We start from the raw sequence: 19,492 nt of genomic DNA, 5'->3' as shown, positions 1-19,492 counted from the left end.
GTGGAATGTGTACCATGGGACACTAGAATCCAGCTGAAGTCAGGCTGGGGGACAGAAGCACCCCCCTAGGAGATGACTGTGACCCAGATGAGAGGCTTTGCCTAGGCCGAGAAGACACGGCATTCCAGGCTGGGGCAAGCACGTGTGCAGGGAAGGCACGGAACGTGAAAGCATGCAGTGTGCTTCTATCAGTCATGAGTGGAGGGTATGGCCTTCAAGGGGGGGACTCGGTGGGGTGACTGCCTGCTTTAGCTGCTATACAATCGAGCATGGCCTTGAACTCCTTGCCAAGCAAGGAGTGAGCATGGTGTTTATTCTGTTCCTTGTATAAGTACTTCTGAAAGTACTCCAGCCTTTCTAAAGTATTGGTCCTGGATCAGAAGAAAGTTCAATAGTCATTAGCTCCTCTCTACCATCCATTCTTCAGAAATGTCTTGAGATACTCATTTCTCTTTCAGATTGAGCCCTCCAGTGGTTTAAAGGCCCCTGCTCTTATTTCTTATTAAAGCAGCCTTCTGCTTTATTCATCACTTCCTCCTGCCCAAATCTAGTGTCTTTGTTGGTGTGGGTTTTTTGTTTGTTTGTTTGTTTTTTACCGCACCATGTGGCTTGCATGATCTTAGTTCCCCTACCAGGGATTGAACCCAGGCCCAGGTGGTGAAAGAGCCAAGTCCTAACCACTGAACCGCCGGGGAATTCCCCAAATCTAGTGTCTTGGCCACCATTCTTTTCTTTTGTTTGTTTGTTTGTTTGTTTGTTTTTTGTGGTACGCGGGCCTCTCACTGTTGTGGCCTCTCCCGTTGCAGAGCACAGGCTCCGGACGTGCAGGCTCAGCGGCCATGGCTCACGGGCCCAGCCGCTCCATGGCATGTGGGACCTTCCCGGACCACGAACCTACGTCCCCTGCATCGTCAGGTGGACTCTCAACCACTGCGCCACCAGGGAAGCCCCATCATCCTTTTTGATTGTCTCTCTTGTCATGATGCACTATTAAACCCCTTAATATTTTCCCTTCATTCCTAGAGTGGATGAGTGCCCCCTGTGGGCTCGGCCCTAGAACCAAGACCAAGAAGAGGGGCCCCCAGCCGAGCCCTGTGTGCCTCTGGCTTCTGCTCCCTTCTTTGGCTGTGGAACCTAGCAGTTCTCACCCTAGTTTTTGATTCTCCACTTGCCCCACTTAAGTCTAGAGACGTCAGAGCTCTGCTTTCAGACTCTTCATTTCTACTCTGCTAGTGTCACATCTCTAGCCTCTACCTTTCCTTCAATTCAGTTCAACAAATCTTTGCTCAGTTAGTGTGCCAAGTATGGTGCTGGCCTGGAATTTCTGAAATGAGTAAGTTGAGGCCTTCATCATGCCCAGGCCAGGTGTGGTAAATGCTTTAAACGGAAGAAAGGAGGGAGTAAGAAATCCAGGCTAGGACAGGCCAACCCATTAGAGTCTTGGACTAGACAGAGGACTAGGACTTCCCCAAGTCCGGAGGAGGGAGACGGTCAGCAGGACTCAGGTGAAGAGCCTCGAACGCCTTGCTAAGTGGTTTGAGTTTTTTGGAGCAGGCAGTGAGAAGCCATTTCACCTTTTGCTCAGGAGAGAGATTTTCATCTCTCTGTGGTTTTGAGTAAGAAATTTAACAGCAGTGTTGATTGTGACCAATCCATGGGCAAATTAGGAAATAAGGACATCATAATGAGATTTTCACAGACTTAAATTTATTCCATTTAAAGGTTGCACTTTCATTCAAGTCCTGCAGAGTTTTTCATGTGTTGTATTAAATAATTTTCCTCATTTCCTGTTGCCAAAACTGCTTCCTGATCCAAGACTTCATTTTGCTAAAATAACTGTAATAATTTCTATGGTTGAATTTGGGTATCAGTACGTATTCTCAACCCCCATTTACTTAGCTGTTTTTGTTTCATTGTTTGTAGGTTTGCTTTTAGAATGACTCTACAGATGATTGATGGTACCCACAACAGTTTGATTCTTCCCAGTTTTACTTTTACAAAGAAACTTATTTTAAAATGCCAGGGCATCTGCCTCCTGGGCTGCATTCCTTTCTGGAGCTTGGCATCCTCTGTGAATTTCTAGGTTTTCCATCAAGATTTTATTTCCTCAGGGTAGGAAACATGTCTTCTAATTTTTGTTCTTTACCTAGGTCTGTCTCCAGGAGGTGCATAATATTGTTGACTGGATTTGTCAGCTAAAACAATCCTAGAAATGAGAATAATTAAGGGGATTTGATTTCATCTTTTGTTGAGGTATTAGAATCATTGTCGCTCTCAGGGAAGCTTTTTCAAGAAGTATCTTATTCTAAAGGATAAGATCTCTGAATATATCTCTAAATCAAATTCCTCAGTAATTTAAAATGATACCTTGCTCAGGAAATAAGTTAGATAGAAAAAGACAAATAGTGTATGTTTTCACTAATACGTGAAATCTAAAAAATGAAACAAGCAAACAAACAGAACAGAAATCTCTCACAGGTACAGAGAACAAACTAGTGGTTGCCAGAGGGGAGAGGGCTGGGGGAGAGGCTAAATAGGTGAAGGGGGTTAAAAGGTACAAACTACTAGGTATAAAATAAGTAAGTTACAAGGATGTAATGTACAGCACAGGGAATATAGTCAATACTTTATAATAACTTTGTTTGGAGTATAAGCTATACAAATATTGAATTACTATGGTGTACACCTGAAACTAATGTAAGTCAACTATACTTCAGTAAAAAATAAGGAAATAAATAAATACCTCCAAAATAAATAAATATAATAAAATAATACCTTGTTCAGGAAAGCAGATTCTTCCATAATTTGGAAAAGTAAATTACAGCTAAAATTAGAAGCTACAGTACACTGTTGGTAGAAGCCAGGATGTGACTTACGTTCTATTCATTCCCACATTCCTTTCTCATTATACAGTGACCGGTATACACTAGTGCCTCAATAAATGTTTGTCCTATAAATATTGAATAAGTGGGGTTGGAGGGTGATAAAGCTGTATGCTTTCCTTTTCTGGCATGATTCTATGTGACTCTCAATAGTTTTGTTACAGATTGTTTTTGTTTAGCATTGGTTTTAAAAGGATATTCGCAGATTTGTTTTTAATTTAGATTATCCTCGGAAGTTTCTTTTATTTATTTAAAAGATTTATGATTTCTCATTCATTGGAATTTTGCTTCTTCATAAACATTAACATTTTTTAAAAATAATTTTATTTATTTATTTATTTTTGGCTGCGTTGGGTCTTTGTTGTGCGCATGGGCTTGTCTAGTTGTGGTGAGCGGGGGCTACTCTTTGTTGTGGTGTGTGGGCTTCTCATTGTGGCGGCTTCTCTTGTTGTGGAGCACAGGCTCTAGGTGCGTGGGCTTCAGTAGTTGTGGCATGTGGGCTTAGTTGCTCCACAGCATGTGGGATCTTCCCGGACCAGGGCTCGAACCCATGTCCCCTGCATTGGCAGGGAGATTCTTAACCACTGCACCACCAGGGAAGCCCAACATTAACATTTTGTTTTGTTTTAATGCAGATACTTGGTTGCATAGAACATGTCATGTACTTGCTAAAGGTGCGAGCACAGACCTTTTTCTCCCCACAGTCCCCATTCACTCCCTTACAATCTGTTCAGTTATCTCAGCTATCTGTTGCTATGTAACAAATTACCACAAACCTAACAGCTTAAAACAGTTAAAACTGATCTCAGTTTCCACAGGCAGGAATCTGGGCACAGCTGAGCTGGGTCCTCTGCTCGGGGTCTCACAAGGCTTCGGTCAAGGTGTTGGCTGATCTGTGTCCCTATCTGAAGCTCAGGATCATCTTCCAGTCTCGTAGGGTTGTTGGCAGAACCGTTGCTTGCAGTTGCAGGACTGAAGTTCTTGTTTTGTTGCTGGCTGTCAGCTGGGGGTCTGCTCTCAGCTCCAAGAGGCTGCCTGCAGTTCCCCATTACCGGCCCTCTCACAACATGGCAGCTGGCTTCAAGGCCAGCAGGTGACGTTCCCCAGTCCACTAAGGTGGAGTCATAATGTAACATAACCACGGGCGAGACTATATACCATCACTTTTGCCACTTTGCAAGTCACAGATTCTGCCCAATCTCAAGGAGAGAGGGTTATACTCAGTGGGGGTGACCTTAGGATGTGTCTGTCACAGAAATTAGTTCATCCCCTTTGATGAATGATGTGGTCTGTCGTACTTTATGTAATCACTGATGGTTTGCTGTCAGCCGCTTGATCACCTCTAGGCCAAGAACATGCTTAAAGGTTAGACATTTGTTTACTTTTCAAAATAAACCACAAAAACATTCTGTGAAGTTACTTTGTATTCATTCAAAGGTGCTTTATACTGTATCTAAAGTAAGATGTTTTATAAGCAGGAAACTGACCTGGGAGTGATCATTCCTAGAATCCCCTTTAAGAAGCAGAGCAGCCGACTTCATTCTCTTTCCTTGTATTCTTTTTTAAATTTATTTCTTTATTTATTATTTATTTTTGGTTGCATTGGGTCTTTGTTGCTGTGCGCGGGCTTTCTCTAGTTGCGGCGAGCAGGGGCTACTCTTCGTCGTGGTGCGCGGGCTTCTCATTGCGGTGGCTTCTCTTGTTGTGGAGCACGGGCTCTAGGTGCATGGGCTTCAGTAGTTGTGGCACGCAGGCTCAGTAGTTGTGGCTCACGGACTCTAGAGCGCAGGCTCAGTAGTTGTAGCACATGGACTTAGTTGCTCCGCGGCACGTGAGATCTTCCCGGACCAGGGCTTGAACCCATGTCCCTTGCATTGGCAGGCAGGTTCTTAACCACTGCGCCACCAGGGAAGCCCCTCTTTCCTTCTATTTTTAGAATTACATTTACAGAGGATAACAAGCTCTAACCGGAGACCATTTTCATTAATGATAATAACTGCTTCTATGGAAGGAAAACATTTTGGCATAATATCCTGTGTGATCGATTACTGTGTACTGTATAAGAAAGACTAACGTTTGGGTTCAGCTTTACAGGGCACCAAATCTCATCCCCCATTAACATTTTCATATTTGGGATTCAGAAGTGTATATCTGAGTTCTGCACCCCAACCCTAGCCTTTTGAAAGGCATCCCACAGGGGCGCACGATGGATTTGGAAGGCATTTGGAAATGAGGACATTCTCCCATAGATTAACAGTGTAGTGAGTTGTGGCAGATGTTTGGCCTTTCTCATGGTGTTAGTCATATTTTACTTCCATCATGAAGTTACTGATTTTCAGGTATATTTTCTGTCCTTGATAGCATCTTTTAATAATGAATGCTTGGATGACAGCATTACAGGACTTAAAATCATAATAACAGTAAATGTTAAAATAATGGCATAGTACTCATCAAAGTTGTTCACCAACGGTGAACACACCCACCGTTGAGATTGCAGTTCTCCTCACTCTCTCTCTTGCATTATCAAATCCCCTCCCTAGACTGGCTCTTGGGCATATAGACATGTGCTAGTGTCTTGTATCTTTAAAAACACACAAAGAAACGACAGCCTCCCTTGACTCTCCCTGTCTTTATTTGTACCTGGGATTTGTTTTAATCAGGTAAGAAGAAAGACAGAGACAAATTTGAAAGAAGAGTTTATCACTTGAAATTCCTGAGAGGAGGAGGCAGGCCACACGTGCAGGGCCACATGGGGAAGCACCACACTGGGAAGTCCTTTGGGAGGCAGAAGAAGTAAGGGGACAGAATGGCCTGGAGCCTTTATTGTGATTTCCATGGGAAGGAAAGGACGAGGCAGGTTAGACAGTTTGAGCAAGTTTAGGATTGGATAGTTTCAATAATTTCAGCAGGCTCTGGGCAATAGAGTTGGTCTCTCTTTATCTGGTACCTGGCCCTGGGGTGATTTAGGGCTGGGGGCATTTTTTTTTTTTCTTTTGGGCTGGGCCGGGTCTTAGTTGCTGGCACGCGGGATCTTCTCCATTGTGGCATGTGAGATCTAGTTCCCTGACCAGGGATCGAACCCAGGCCCCCTGCATTGGGAGCATGGAGTCTTAACCACTGGACTACCAGGGAAGTCCCAGGGTGGGGGCATCTTTTTTTTTTTTAAATAAATTTATTTATCTATTTATTTATTTATTTTTGGCTGAGTTGGTGTGCGCAGTCTTTCTCTAGTTGCAGCAAGTGGGGGCTACTCTTCGTTGTGGTGCACGGGCTCTAGGCGTGCAGGCTTCAGTAGTTGTGGCGCACGGGCTTAGTTGCTCCGTGGCATGTGGGCTCTTCCTGGACCAGGGCTCGAACCCGTGTCCCCTGCATTGGCAGGTGGATTCTTAACCACTGTGCCACCAGGGAAGTGGGGCAGGGGTGGGGGTGTGTGTGTGGGGGCATCTTGACTGGTACTGAGGGTTAGATAAAAGAGGTATTGGGAGTGTGGCCTTTGGATTTGAGTTTGCATATGAAAGGCACGCCCTCAGGCAAGTTGTTTGCTATATCTGGATTTAGTTAGCCCTGGGAAGGGCAGTCTCTCCCTGCCCCAGGATGTCAAAGCATCATAAAATATAGAAAATTTTAAACATGATTAATACACACCCTTTCTTTTAGCACTTGCTACATTTCTTTACTTTCTTTTGGGATCAAGTGTCAAAGAGTTTGTGGTTGCTACTTCCACTTCCTCTCCCACCTCCACCCACCTTCTCCCAACCTCCTCACTCTGCTGAGTCACCAGTGACCTCCATGTTGCTAAATCCAAGGTCTCTTCTCCCACTTCACCTCTCAGAAGCATTTCTCACAGATTACTCTTCTCTCTTTGAAACTGTTTTTGGTTCCTCCCCACTGGCAGTTTGGGTCCCTGTCTCTTCTGCAGGATTTTCTCATCTGCTTGACCTCTACAAGTACAGATGCCTAAGCCTGGGGCCTGGGCCGCTCTCTGTCTACATTGTCCTATAGTGATTCCCTCAAGTCTTGTGGCTTAAAGTGCCATCTCTGTGCCCAGGACTCCATCTTTATATTGTTTATCTCCAGCCTTGAGTCCATGTCCATGTGCCAGCTGCCTACCTGATACCTCCTCTTGGGTAGCTCATAGGGATCTCAGGTGAAACCTGATCAAAGCACAACCCTCCTTTCCAGACCCTCCTCCCCCAAACCTGCTGCCCTCCAGTCTCCCCTGTTGAAGTTGATGATATTTCCATCCATCCAGTTGCTCAGACCTAAAGCTAGTAGTTATCCTAGAGCCTCCTCTTTCCCTAAAACCCTACACCAGTTTATCAGGAGGTCCTGTTGATTCCATTCCCCAAACCAAAGATCTATCTACTTTTTATGTCTACTACCATAACTCTAAACTAAGCCAACAGCATTTCTGGACTATTCCAGCTGTAATAGCCTCCAGATTGGTATCCTTGTCCATATTTGCCTTCCAGCCCAGTCTCCAGAGAGCAGCCACAGTGATCTTTTTAAAATGCAGTTTGGGCCGAGATGCCCGCAAGAGCGGCGGAGACGCCGCCTGATGGCGTTGAAACAAATGGGAATTGGAAGCTACTATGAGAAAATCCGTACCTTTGCTGTAGCAATTGTAGGTGTTGGTGGAGTTGGCAGTGTGACTGCTGAAATGCTGACAAGGTGTGGCATTGGTAAGTTGCTACTCTTTGACTATGACAAGGTGGAATTGGCCAATATGAATAGACTTTTCTTCCAACCTCATCAAGCAGGATTAAGTAAAGTTCAAGCAGCAGAACATTAATCCTGATGTTCTTTTTGAAGTACACAACTACAATATAACACAGCAGAAAACTTTGAACGTTTCATGAATAGAATAAGTAATGGTGGATTAGAAGAAAGAAAACCTGTTGACCTAGTTCTTAGCTGTGGGGACAATTTTGAAGCTCGAGTGACAATAAATACAGCTTGTAATGAGCATGGACAAACATGGATGGAGTCTAGGGTCAGTGAAAATGCAGTTTCAGGGCATATACAGCTCATACTTCCTGGAGAATCTGCTTGTTTTGCGTGTGCTCCACCGCTTGTAGTTGCTGCAAATATTGATGAGAAGACTCTGAAACGAGAAGGTGTTTGTACAGCCAGTCTTCCACTGTGGGAGTGGTTGCTGGGATCTTGGTACAAAATGTGTTAAAGTTTCTGTTAAATTTTGGTACCGTTAGTTTTTAACTTGGATACAATGCAGTGCAGGATTTTTTCCCTACTATGTCCATTAAGCCAAATCCTTAGTGTGATGACAGAAATTGTAGGAAGCAACAGGAAGAATATAAGAAAAAGGTAGCAGCACTACCCACACAGGAGGTTGTTCAAGAAGAGGAAGAGATAATACATGACGACAATGAGTCGGGTATTGAGTTGGTACCTGAGGTTTCAGAAGAGGAACTGAAAAATTCTTCAGGTCCAATTCCTGACTTACCTGAAGGAATTACAGTGACATATACAGTTCCCCCAAAGCAAGAAGATTCTGTACCTGAAGTAACAGTGGAAGATTCTGGTGAAAGCTTGGAAGCCCTCATGGCCAAGATGAAGAACATGTAAATAATGGACTGGCCTGTATTTTATTTCCTGTGTCTAAACCTGTTCCCTAGCAATTAAAAAAAAATCATTTAAAACTGAGAAAACTTAGGGCAACATCAGTTGATGTATAATCTTCACTGAATTGTTATACTATTTAAAAGTACTGTGACTGCTACTTGTTGCTCCCCCCCCACCTTCAACTAAATCAGAAACTCCCCTAAAACTCATGTTTCATTCTAAGAAGAAAACTTCAAAGGATTATTGCAGGCATTTATAAATCTTATTTAAAACTTAGCCATTGAACTGTTTTGGCCTTTTGGGAGGGGTGGGAAGAAAGGACCAATTTGATTTGCCTGAGGCCATGGACAACAGAATAGTGTGTGGTCAAATACAGGGAAAGGACAAGAGGTACAACCTATTGATTAGAGCCAGCAGGCATCTACTCATTGTGTTTGGAATTGCTCTCTATAGGAAAACTGCCCACCACTACCAACTTGAGCAACAATGAATTTCAAATAGTAAACCTATAAAATAAAAACATCCTTTCAAATGTTTCCTGATGAAACACATGCTGAAATACAGTCATTGGAAAAGGTTGTAAACCTCTGAATTATATATTCAAAACAAGACAGAGGCAAATAAGAGGAAGCTTTCTTCATGGATAGACAGATAAAGATATTTTCAGGATGTACAAATTATATTTCTGCACTGACTAAGAAAAAGCATATCATCTGTGGAACATATATCTGAGTCAGTGTGCTTTATTGAGGAGCAAAAGATAAATTTAGGCTAAGATCATCTAAATTATACCCATCATATGGGCTACCTTCTAATACTTTATTTCATTTAAATTTGATTCCGTGGGTAATTAGATATTGGCAAAGGTTTGTCCTGGATAACAGACAATAAAAGAGGTCTAAATTGCCTCTGCAATGACTGACATGTATTTCTTCACAGGGAAGAGTATCATTTTCCCTGATTGTGACCACTAAATCGTAATTTGATAAACTGGTTTTCTCTGGATTTTGCATATAAATAATGAAGGCTTAGAGAGCCTTGTTTGAAATAAATTCCTAATGGTTTGGAGACTAATAAAGACACATGCATGTGTAACCATTATCTGTAGGCTGGTACTATGCTAGTCTCCTATTTTGATGCCTTTTGCTCTGAAAAGATATAAATGTCTAAATTCTATCTTTAGGAGGAAAATGTTATTAAAAAATTAAAAGTGCATTTCCCACTTGTAAAGTAAAATTCTAAAAATAATTTCAGAAAGCCCCAAATATCAAATATGTTTAATATATTAGCTTTGAGATTTTAGCATCCTGCGATTCTTATGTTTAGAGTGATGTCAGGAAAGTATGGGGATAGTTTTTCTAGCCTTGAAACATATTTACGTTGCCTTAGTAGGTCATTTGTTGTTGTTTAAAATTTTAGCATAGTCATCTGTAAAATAACTTTTCTAGTTCCTAGAGATGCTTTGAATTTCAAAAAAGAAATGCAGTCTTTCTAAATCCCATTCCTTTGGTATACTAATTTGGTACCTCTGGTACACTAATTTGGTAAGGCTTTACCTATAAGTTTATATAGTTTGATAAATAGCTAGAACCTACTATCCTTTTTTAAAAAAATTTTTATTGGAGTATAGTTGATTTACAATATGTGTTAGTTTCAGGTGTACACAAATTGAAACAGTTATACATATACATATTAGAACCTGCTATCTTCTAAAGACCTTTTTTCTTTTCTTAATTTGGCACTGTACCCTGCTGGTGTCTTATACTGTACCAAATCTTATCTAATTTTTTTGTCTTATATCTTCCATTAAAGTTATTATTTTAGCAGAAAAATAAAATAAAATAAAATGCAGTTTGCTTAAGGTTAGGCAAATAGATCAATGGAATAGAATTGAAAGTGCAGAAATAAACCCACACATCTATGGTCAACTAACTTTTGACAAGGGTGTCAAAACCATTCAATGGGGAAAGAAGAGTCTCTTCCACAAATGGTGCTGGTAAAACTGGATCTCCACATGCAAAAGAATGAAGTTGGACCCTTAGCTTACACCTTGTACAAAAATTAAATGGATGAAACACCTAAGTGTAAGAGTTAATCCTATTAAAAAAAACTATTAGATGAAAATATAGGCATAAACATTTGTAACCCTGAATTACTCCATGGCTTCTTAGATATGACCCCCAAAGCACGAGCAACAAAAGAAAAAAATAGATAAATTTGATTTCATCAAAATGAAAAACTTTTGTGCTTCAAAGGACACTATAAAGAAAGTCAAGGGACTTCCCTGGTGGCACAGTGGTTAAGAATCTGCCTGCCAGTGCAGGCGACATGGGTTCGAGCCCTGGTCCTGGAAGATCCCACATGCCACGGAACAACTAAGCCCGTGCGCCACATCTACTGAGCCTGTGCTCTAGAGCCCATGAGCCACACAACTACCGAGGCTGTGTGCCACAACTACTGAAGCCCACGCGCCTAGAGCCTGTGCTCCACAACAAGAGAAGCCACTGCAATGAGAAACGCGCTCACTGCAATGAAGGGTAACCCCCGCTCGCCACAACTAGAGAAAGCTCACGTGCGTGCAACAGCAGAGACCCAAAGCAGCCAAAAATAAAATCAATAAATCAAAAAAAAAAAAAGAAAGTCAAAAGACAGCTCACAGAATGGGAAAAAAGATTTGCAAATCATATATATATCTGATTAGTGTCTAGTATCCAGAATATGTAAGGAACTCTTACAACTCAACAATAAAAAAACAAATAGCCAGGGGCTTCCCTGGTGGCGCAGTGGTTGAGAGTCTGCCTGCCGATGCAGGGGACACGGGTTCGTGCCCCGGTCCAGGAAGATCCCACATGCCCCAGAGCGGCTGGGCCCGTGAGCCATGGCCGCTGATCCTGCGCGTCCGGAGCCTGTGCTCTGCAACGGGAGAGGCCACAACAGTGAGAGGCCCACGTACCGCAAAAAAAAAAAAAAATTTGTTATCTTCCGTTTCTGTAGGTTCCAAGTCCAACATTGGCCTCTCATTGGGCTAAAATGAAGGCGTTAGCAGGACATTCCTTCTGGAGGCTCCGAAGGAGAGTCCACTTCCTTGCCTTTTCCAGCCTGTCGAGGCCACCTGCATTCCTTGGCTCGCAGTCCCTCCATCTTCAAAGCCCACAATGTAGTGTCTCTGACCCTATGTCGTTGCATCTCTTTCACTGACCACAGCTGGGAGAGTTTGTCCACTTTTAAAGACACATGATTAAATGTAAATCAATTATCCTTCAATTTTTTTTAAAGGCACATGATTAGATTGGGCCCATCTGTATAATCCAAGTTAATCTTCCCACCTGAAAGTCCTTAACATTAATCATCTGCAGAGTTCTTTTTCCCTCGTAAGTGGTTCTGAGGATTAAGATGTGGACATCTTTGGGGACCATTCCTCTGCCGACCACAGTTTCCATCACAGGTGAGCAAAAGCCAGAGTTATTCCCCTGACTACAAGGCTCTTACAGTCAGCCCCACTTCCCTCTCCAACTTCACCGCATGCCTCTCTCCCTCACCCCTTGTTCTACAACATCCTGGTCTCTTAAAAAGCCCAGAGTAGGGACTTCCTGGCGGTCCAGTGGTTACAACTCTGCACTTCCACTGCAGGGGGTGAGGATTCAATCCCTGGTCAGGGAACTAAGATCCCACGTGCTGTGCGGCGCGGCAAAAAAACAAAACAAAACAAGGGTGTTCTCACTCAGGGCCTTTGCACTGGCTGCTTCCTCTGCCTAAATATTTACTCTCTTCAGATCTCTTCCTGCCTGACTTCTCCTTGTTATTCCGATCTCAGCTTTGATGCCACCTTAGAGACATGCAAACGCTAATAAGCCTTCTAGTTATCACTCTAGTTTAAGTCACCACAAAGCAACTGCCACTGCCGATGGTGTATATGTGTGTGTTTGCATGTGTGTGTGTGGTGTCGTGTGGTGTCTCACTTTCTCCTTCCTGCCATGTGGGTAGGGACCTCATTTGTCTGTGTCTCTGTGACACTAGAGTGGTGTGTGGCACTTAGAAGCTGCTCAGTAACCACCTGCTAAGTTAATGGGGTTTTTTCTTTTTAAAAAAAAATATTTTTCTTATTTATTTATCGCCACATTGGGTCTTCGTTGCTGCACATGGGCTTTCCCTAGCTGCGGCGAGCAGGGGCTACCCTTCATTGCGGTGCACGGGCTTCTCACTGCAGTGGCTTCTCGTTGTGGAGCACGGGCTCTAGGCACGCGGGCTTCAGTAGTTGTGGCTCACGGGCTTAGTTGCTCCGCGGCATGTGGGATCTTCCCAGACCAGGACTCGAACCCATGTCCCTTGCATTGGCAGGGGGATTCTTAACCACTCTGCCACCAGGGAAGTCCTTGCTAAGTTAATGTTGCAGGACACTGGGATAGGATGGCTGGGGTTTCTGCTTATGCATTAAAGTGCTACTCTAGGGCAATAGTGTGAACACTGCTTTCAAATTATTGGACCTTGAGATTTCATAGTTCTTTATGAGTTATTTGCATTATTTACATTTGCAGTGTTTAAAGAGAAATGTTTTGAATATTTGAATATTACTCTGTTTGAATTTGGTACAAATTGAATTCATTTGAAATGCTATGGTTCTGTCCTTTCATAAGAGGGTTTTTCAACAGACCCGGCAGACCCAGCATAGAGGATCATTACTCTCGTGCACAGAATGACTCTTCTCTTCTCACCTGCTCCTCTGTCACCTCTCTTTCAGAAAGCGTGCTCTGAATCGTCATCAGATGAAGCCTGCTGTCTTCAGTGTGCTCTGTGAGATCAAGGGAAAGACAGGTACGTCGCTGAGAAGACACTTCTTGTGTGGCACCAGGATCACAACAACCTCGCACCTCTGGTCCTAGCTCAGCCCTAACGTGCGTCGTGGGCCATCTTGCTCATCACATCCCTCTCTGGCAGCGATGGTTCAGTTGATTCATTTCTGCTTTGTCAGAGCCCTGCTTTCCAGTGTATCACACTCATTTATTTTGCAGTTTGTAACTAGAGAAATACTGTTGCCAGTGAGTAACAAGCAGCTGCATTCCAGGTGCAAGACCTCAGGGGCATTGTGGCATTCGGTTGTTTTACAAAAGGATCTGAGATGACAGAATTAGGAAAGTAGAATCATAATTTTGTTTTGTTTGTTTTAAGCATCCAAAGTAATCTCCGTGGAAGCTTCTGCCACTGCAAATTCTTTTGTTAAAAAAAAAAAAGGGAAAATCTTTTCATTTTGAATTAATTTAGACTTGCAAAAAAGTTGAAAAACTAGTACAGAGAGGACTTCCCTGGTGGCGCAGTGGGTAAGAATCCGCCTGCCAATGCAGGGGACACGGGTTCGATCCCTGGTCTGGGAAGATCCCGCATGCCGCGGAGCGACTCAGCCCGTGCACCACAACTACTGAGCTTGAGCTCTAGAGCCCACGAGCCACAACTACTGAAGCCCTCGTGCCTAGAGCCCATGCTCCACAACAAGAGAAGCCACCGCAATGAGAAGCCCGTGCACCGTAATGAAGAGTAGCCCCCGCTCGCCGCAACTAGAGAAAGCCCACGTGCAGCAACAAAGACCCAACGCAGCCAAAACTTAATTAATTAATTATTTAAAAAGAAGGAAAAAAATTAGTACAGAGAGTATACCCTTCTCCCAGCTTCTTCTAATGGCAACACCTTCAGAACCATAGTGCAGTGATTAAACCAGGAAATTGATGTTGGTACAATGCTCTGTAACTGAGCAACAGGTCCTATTTGAATTTCCCCAGGTTGTGTCCTAAATGCCCTTTTTCTGGTCCAGGATCCCACACTGCCTTTAGTCATCGTGTCTCCTTAGTCACCACCAATATGTGAAGTTTCCTCCATTGTTCCTCATCATCCATGGCTTTCATACTTTTGCTGAGACCTGCTCAGTTATTTTATAGAGTCCCTCAGTGTGGTTCGTCCGTTGTTTCTTCATAGTTAGACTGAGGTTGTGCATCTGTGGCAGGAATCGCACAGAAGCAACGTTGTGTCCTTCTCAGTGCATCGTGTCGGAGGTGTGTGCTGTCAGTAAGTCCTATCACTGATAGGACCGCTGACCTTGATCACTTGGTCAAGGTTAATAGCAATTTGAAGATGGTTTACAAAAGAAGCCACAAATATGGTGAAGACATCATTTAAACCAAAATCATCAGAGAAAGGTTGTCACTTGATTTCTTAGAGTGAGTTGGTGTCTCCCTTTTTTTTTTTTTGGCTGTGTTGGGTCTTTGTTGCTGTGCGCGGGCTTTCTCTAGTTGCAGTGAGCAGGGGCTACTGTTCACTGTGGTGTGCCGGCTTCTCATTACAGTGGCTTCTCTTGATGTGGAGCACGGGCTCTAGGCACAAGGGCTTCAGTAGTTGTGGCACGCAGGCTCAGTAGTTGTGGCTCACGGGCTTAGTTGCCCCGCGGCATGTGGGATCTTCCCGGACCAGGGATCAAACCCGTGTTCCCTGCATTGACAGGCGGATCCTTAACCACTGCTCCACCAGGGAAGTCCAGAGTGAGTTGGTCTCTTGAGATCAATTATTTGAATGTTGTGTGTCACTTTGGAGCATAGCACTTGAGTTATGCTGGGGCTTGTGGAAAGCACGTATGTGGTACAAAAGTATGTTTCTTTCTGAACACAGTTTTGGTGTAAGATTGACGTGTACTTGACATGGATGGTGGCAGAGAGTAGTGAAAGGGTTTGAATTCCGCTTTACCTCTGGCTCCATGACCCTGGCATGTGACTGAAACTTTCTCTGTCCCCAGTCCTTCTCTGTGACTGGGGGACAGTGACAACACTTAGCTCACGGCTATTGAAGACTGTGTGAGTTCTTACATATAAGGCTATGGGTGTGGTGCCAGCCTCCAGTAGTTATCTGGTGACTGAAAGACAAATTCAATTTTAAACCTACATTTGTTTCACCCAAATGCTGTAAGGACGTGATATTCCCCCCCACACACAGTTGGAACATTTTTTATTGTGATAAAACATACATAACATAAAATTTACCACTTTACCATTTTTAAGTGTACAGTTCAGTGCCATTAAGTACATTTACGTCATTGTGCAACCGTCACCACCATCCATCTCCAGAACTTTTTCATCTTCCTAAACTGAAACCTTACTCATTAAACACTAACTCCCCATTCCCCACTCCCCTGGCCTCTGGTAACCACCATCCTACTTTCTGTCTTTATGAATTTGACTGCTCTAAGTACCTCATATAAGTGGAATTATACAATATTTGTCCATTTGTGACTGGCTTATTTCACTTAGCATAATGTTTTCAAGGTTCACCCATGTTGTAGCATGCGTCAGAATTTGCTTCTTTTTATGGCTGAATAATATTCCATCATATAGATGGACCACACTTTGTTTATCCATTCACTGTGGGACATTTGGTTGTTTCCACCTTTTGGCTGTTGTGAATAATGATGCTAATATCTGCGCAAATATCTGTTTGAGACCTTGCTTTCAGTTATTTGGGGTATATACGCAAGAGTGGAATTGCTGGATCACATGGTAATTGTATATTTAAGAACTGCCAGACCAGACTGTTTTCCACAGCAGCTACACCGTTTTACATTCTAACCAGCAGTGCACAAGGGTTCCAGTTTCTCCACATCTTCTTCAACACTTGTTATTTTCTGCGTCTGTTTTGTTTTGTTTTTATAATAGCCATCCTAGTGGGTGCGAAGTGGTATCCCATTGTAGTGGACATGATATCCTTTTACACTTGTTTGTATTTGAAAGACTCTTTGTTTGATGACAGCAGATTTGGGGAATCATATTAGTTCAAAGGAATATCTCATTGTGGATCTTCATGGTGTCACTCCTTAACCCAGGTAGAAGTCAACATTTTATCTGTTATCTTTACCACCACTTTCCTTTTTCATAAGAGCCAGCATGTGGTATATTTCTGTTCTAATTCTTTTACCCTCTATGCACTCTGTAACCCAAAAGCTTATATCCCATTTGGTTTACAAAGTCACTGTAGTTTGAATGGTCTATGTTTGTTCTCATAGGTTTGTTTGTGTGTGTTTAACTTTTTATTTTGAAACAATCACAGATTCACATAAATGATCCAAGAACAGGCAAATACATTTTCTCCCTGAACTATTGGAGAGTAAGTTGCTGCCACGATGCCCCATGACCCCTGCACACTTGAGTGCGTTTCCAACAAACAGGGACAGTCTCCTTTTTACCCACAAGACAACTGTCACGGTCAGGAAGGGAACACTGATACCCCACCCACCATGGAATCCGCAGATCTCATTCAGGCTCTGCCAGTTGTCCCAATAATGTCCTTTATAGAAAAGGACAAAAAGGTCAAAATCTTGTTGCGTTTAGTTATCACATCTCTTTGGTCTTGTTTCATCTGTGACAAGCCCCTGTCTTTCCTTGACTTTCATGACCTCGACCATCTGGAAGATCACAGGCAAGTCCCTCCACCTGGGTTTATCTGGGGTTTCCTCATGATTAGATTTCTGCTACACATCCTCAAGATGAAGCAACGCCTCTTCTCACACAGAGGCTGCTCAGTGGTGCCCACAGTTGCTCTGTCCCCTATTGATGACTTTAACTTTGATCACTCAAGCGAGATAGTGTCTGCCAGACTTCTCCTTTTTAAAGTTGCTCCTTTTCCCTTTGTAATAAGTATTCTGTAGGAGGTACTCTGAGACTATCCCTCAATTTCCCTTTTATTCATTTTCGTATTTTGTGTCAGGGTAGATTCATGGAGTCTTATTTTATCACAGTTACTATTATCACTCATTTCGATGCTCAAATAGTCCCAGAATTGGCTAGTGTGAGACCCTTGAAGCTGGCTCATGTCCTTCTGACATGTCTCCATCAGCCTTTGAGCATTCCCTTCCTTGCTGCCATAACATGTTCCAGGCTCATATTCTCCCCTCTCCTGCCAGGCCGGAATCAGCCATTTCTCCAGGAGCCCTGGGTCCACTTAGAGTAGATCTTGGTCCTGGGTATGCTTGTTACTACTGAGGTGGTACTGCTCTGGTCACTCTCAGGGCACAAAGCTCAAGAGTATTTGTGGGTGATGTGTATATATGTGTACACACACTCATTCATGTCTATTTTTACTGTATCTGCATATATTGAAAACCATGAGTTCATTTCAGTATCTTTTTTTTTTTTTTTTGGCTGCACCGGGCAGCTTGTGGGATCTTAGTTCCCCGACCAGTGATCGAACCCGGACGCCGGCAGTGAACGGGCCGAGTCCTAACCACTGGGCTGCCAGGGAATTCCCTCATTTTCAGGTGTCTTTAATTCTGGTTCAGCACCACAGAGTTCATTCTATTTTTCTCTCTCTCTAGATTGGTAACTCCTTTCTCTGACAATAAGAACCCTGCTCCCATCATCCTCAGTACTTTTACTTATTTAATCAGTCGTTCCCTCCCCCCCTCACATGCATCCCATCCTCCTCCCTCACGTGCATCCCTTTTCGCCACCTCAGCCCCTGACCCGGCTCCCCCACCAGCTCCCACTGGCTGCCCTCCTCACTTCCCTTAGGCTCCAACGCCCAGAGCCAGGTCACCCTCTGTGGATGGCCCCTTGCCCTGTAGGTCCCACATTCAGCTCCTGCTCAGGTGCTCCTCACAGGTGTTTGAATGTCTAATGGCCCGTCTTGTCTGTTCCTTATTTAAATTATGGGGGGCAGATATTATGACTTCTAGTAAACAAGTTTGGGCTTTTGGGGGGTTTAAACAAGTTTGCCCTTGACCCCTCGCAGCACTCCCTTCAGTGCTCTGTGTGAACCAGATAAGCAGCGTTCCTACCACTGAACCCGAGAGTCCTGTGAGCTGGAAGAAACTGCCCACGGGGGACACGCCAGTGTGTGTCCATCCCCTGGAGACATTGGCTACAGTCACATGCTCCTCAGGACCGTTGAACTGTATGATGTTGATCCCCGTCATAAAAATCTTCCAGCGTTGGTGCCTCTCTCTGAGGTGTGTTGTCCCCCTGCCAGCTCCCACCTGTCCCCAGGGGGAAAAAAACAGCCCTTTGTGAGGCGTCCCCACTGCCCTCAGCAGTTGGCTCTGTCATCAGAGCTCCTCGGATGTGTGGGCCCTTGAGGTTTTTATTGACAACTTAGCTATGCAAAGTAAGGAATTTAGTAGTAATAAAAAGCAGTTTTTCAAAGTAGTTTAATCAGCTGTTGTCTCAGGAAGCTGTATTCTTGATGACCTTTTCCCCATTAGTGAGATGATGCTGGGACTGGTGGGGAAACTGCTTCTTGAGAGCTGTGGGGGTGCGCTGTCTGGGCACTTCTCCTTTTGCTTCATCTGATTCTGTATGTCCATATGTGAACACAGCTGTCAGTCAGCTTCAAACTCAGCAGTTTCAGGAGAAAATGAAAGGCTTGAGACCTACTGCCATCAGGACAGGCTGAGGTGTCCGTTTCAGCCCACGCCGCTGCCCTGTCCCATCCTCCCAGGTGGCAAGGGCCACACTCAGGGCTTCTGACTCCACCCAGGCTGAATCCCAAGGCAGCTGTAGGGCTCAGAGCATAGGCCATGCATCAGATCTGGGCATTTCTTCAGAAAAGCATGCTTCCTTTCCACTGATTGGCTCAAACATCGGGGTGCCTGGTACATTTGGCTGCGTGGCAGCACGGGGATGGAGCAGCACCACTCAGCCTTGAAAAGCACCATCACAATTGCCGAGAGCTGCCTAAACGTCAATTTCAGTGTGGCCAGGTGTCTTTTCATATCAGTCGGAAGTGCAGTCATGGAAGCACTGTGTTTCCAGCACATAGGCCGCAGGCCTTACAGTCTCCAGGATGGGCCACGAGGAAAGTAACTGAGATCTCAGTGCTGCCTCAGCTTCCCCCAACCCCATGACCAGGAATGACCAAGTCTTGGACCAAAGAAAACTATTTAGGGTCATGATCCTGCACTGGGTTCCCATGAGCCTCTGCCCGATGAGCGGTCTTGCAGGCTGAGCCTCCTGGGGTGCCCACACTGGGAGATGGCACGTTGGCTTCTTGATTTAACCCAT

At 44.0% G+C, this 19,492-nt stretch overlaps 1 protein-coding gene and 1 pseudogene across 1 annotated transcript in view; both read left to right on the top strand.

Moving 5' to 3' along the window:
• PBX4 (PBX homeobox 4) overlaps positions 1-19,492 on the top strand; it is a 47,388-nt gene that overhangs the window by 7,405 nt on the left and 20,491 nt on the right. The window contains 1 exon segment of the mRNA XM_060092194.1: positions 13,204-13,277. Within this exon segment, the coding sequence (XP_059948177.1) occupies positions 13,204-13,277 (74 nt within the window).
• Positions 7,441-8,606, top strand: LOC132485639 (ubiquitin-like modifier-activating enzyme 5; annotated as a pseudogene).

Source organism: Mesoplodon densirostris, chromosome 3, assembly GCF_025265405.1.
Source record: "Mesoplodon densirostris isolate mMesDen1 chromosome 3, mMesDen1 primary haplotype, whole genome shotgun sequence".
NCBI lineage: Eukaryota > Metazoa > Chordata > Mammalia > Artiodactyla > Ziphiidae > Mesoplodon > Mesoplodon densirostris.
Note: the sequence above shows the minus strand (reverse complement) of the source record. Positions and strands in the feature narration are given on the sequence as shown.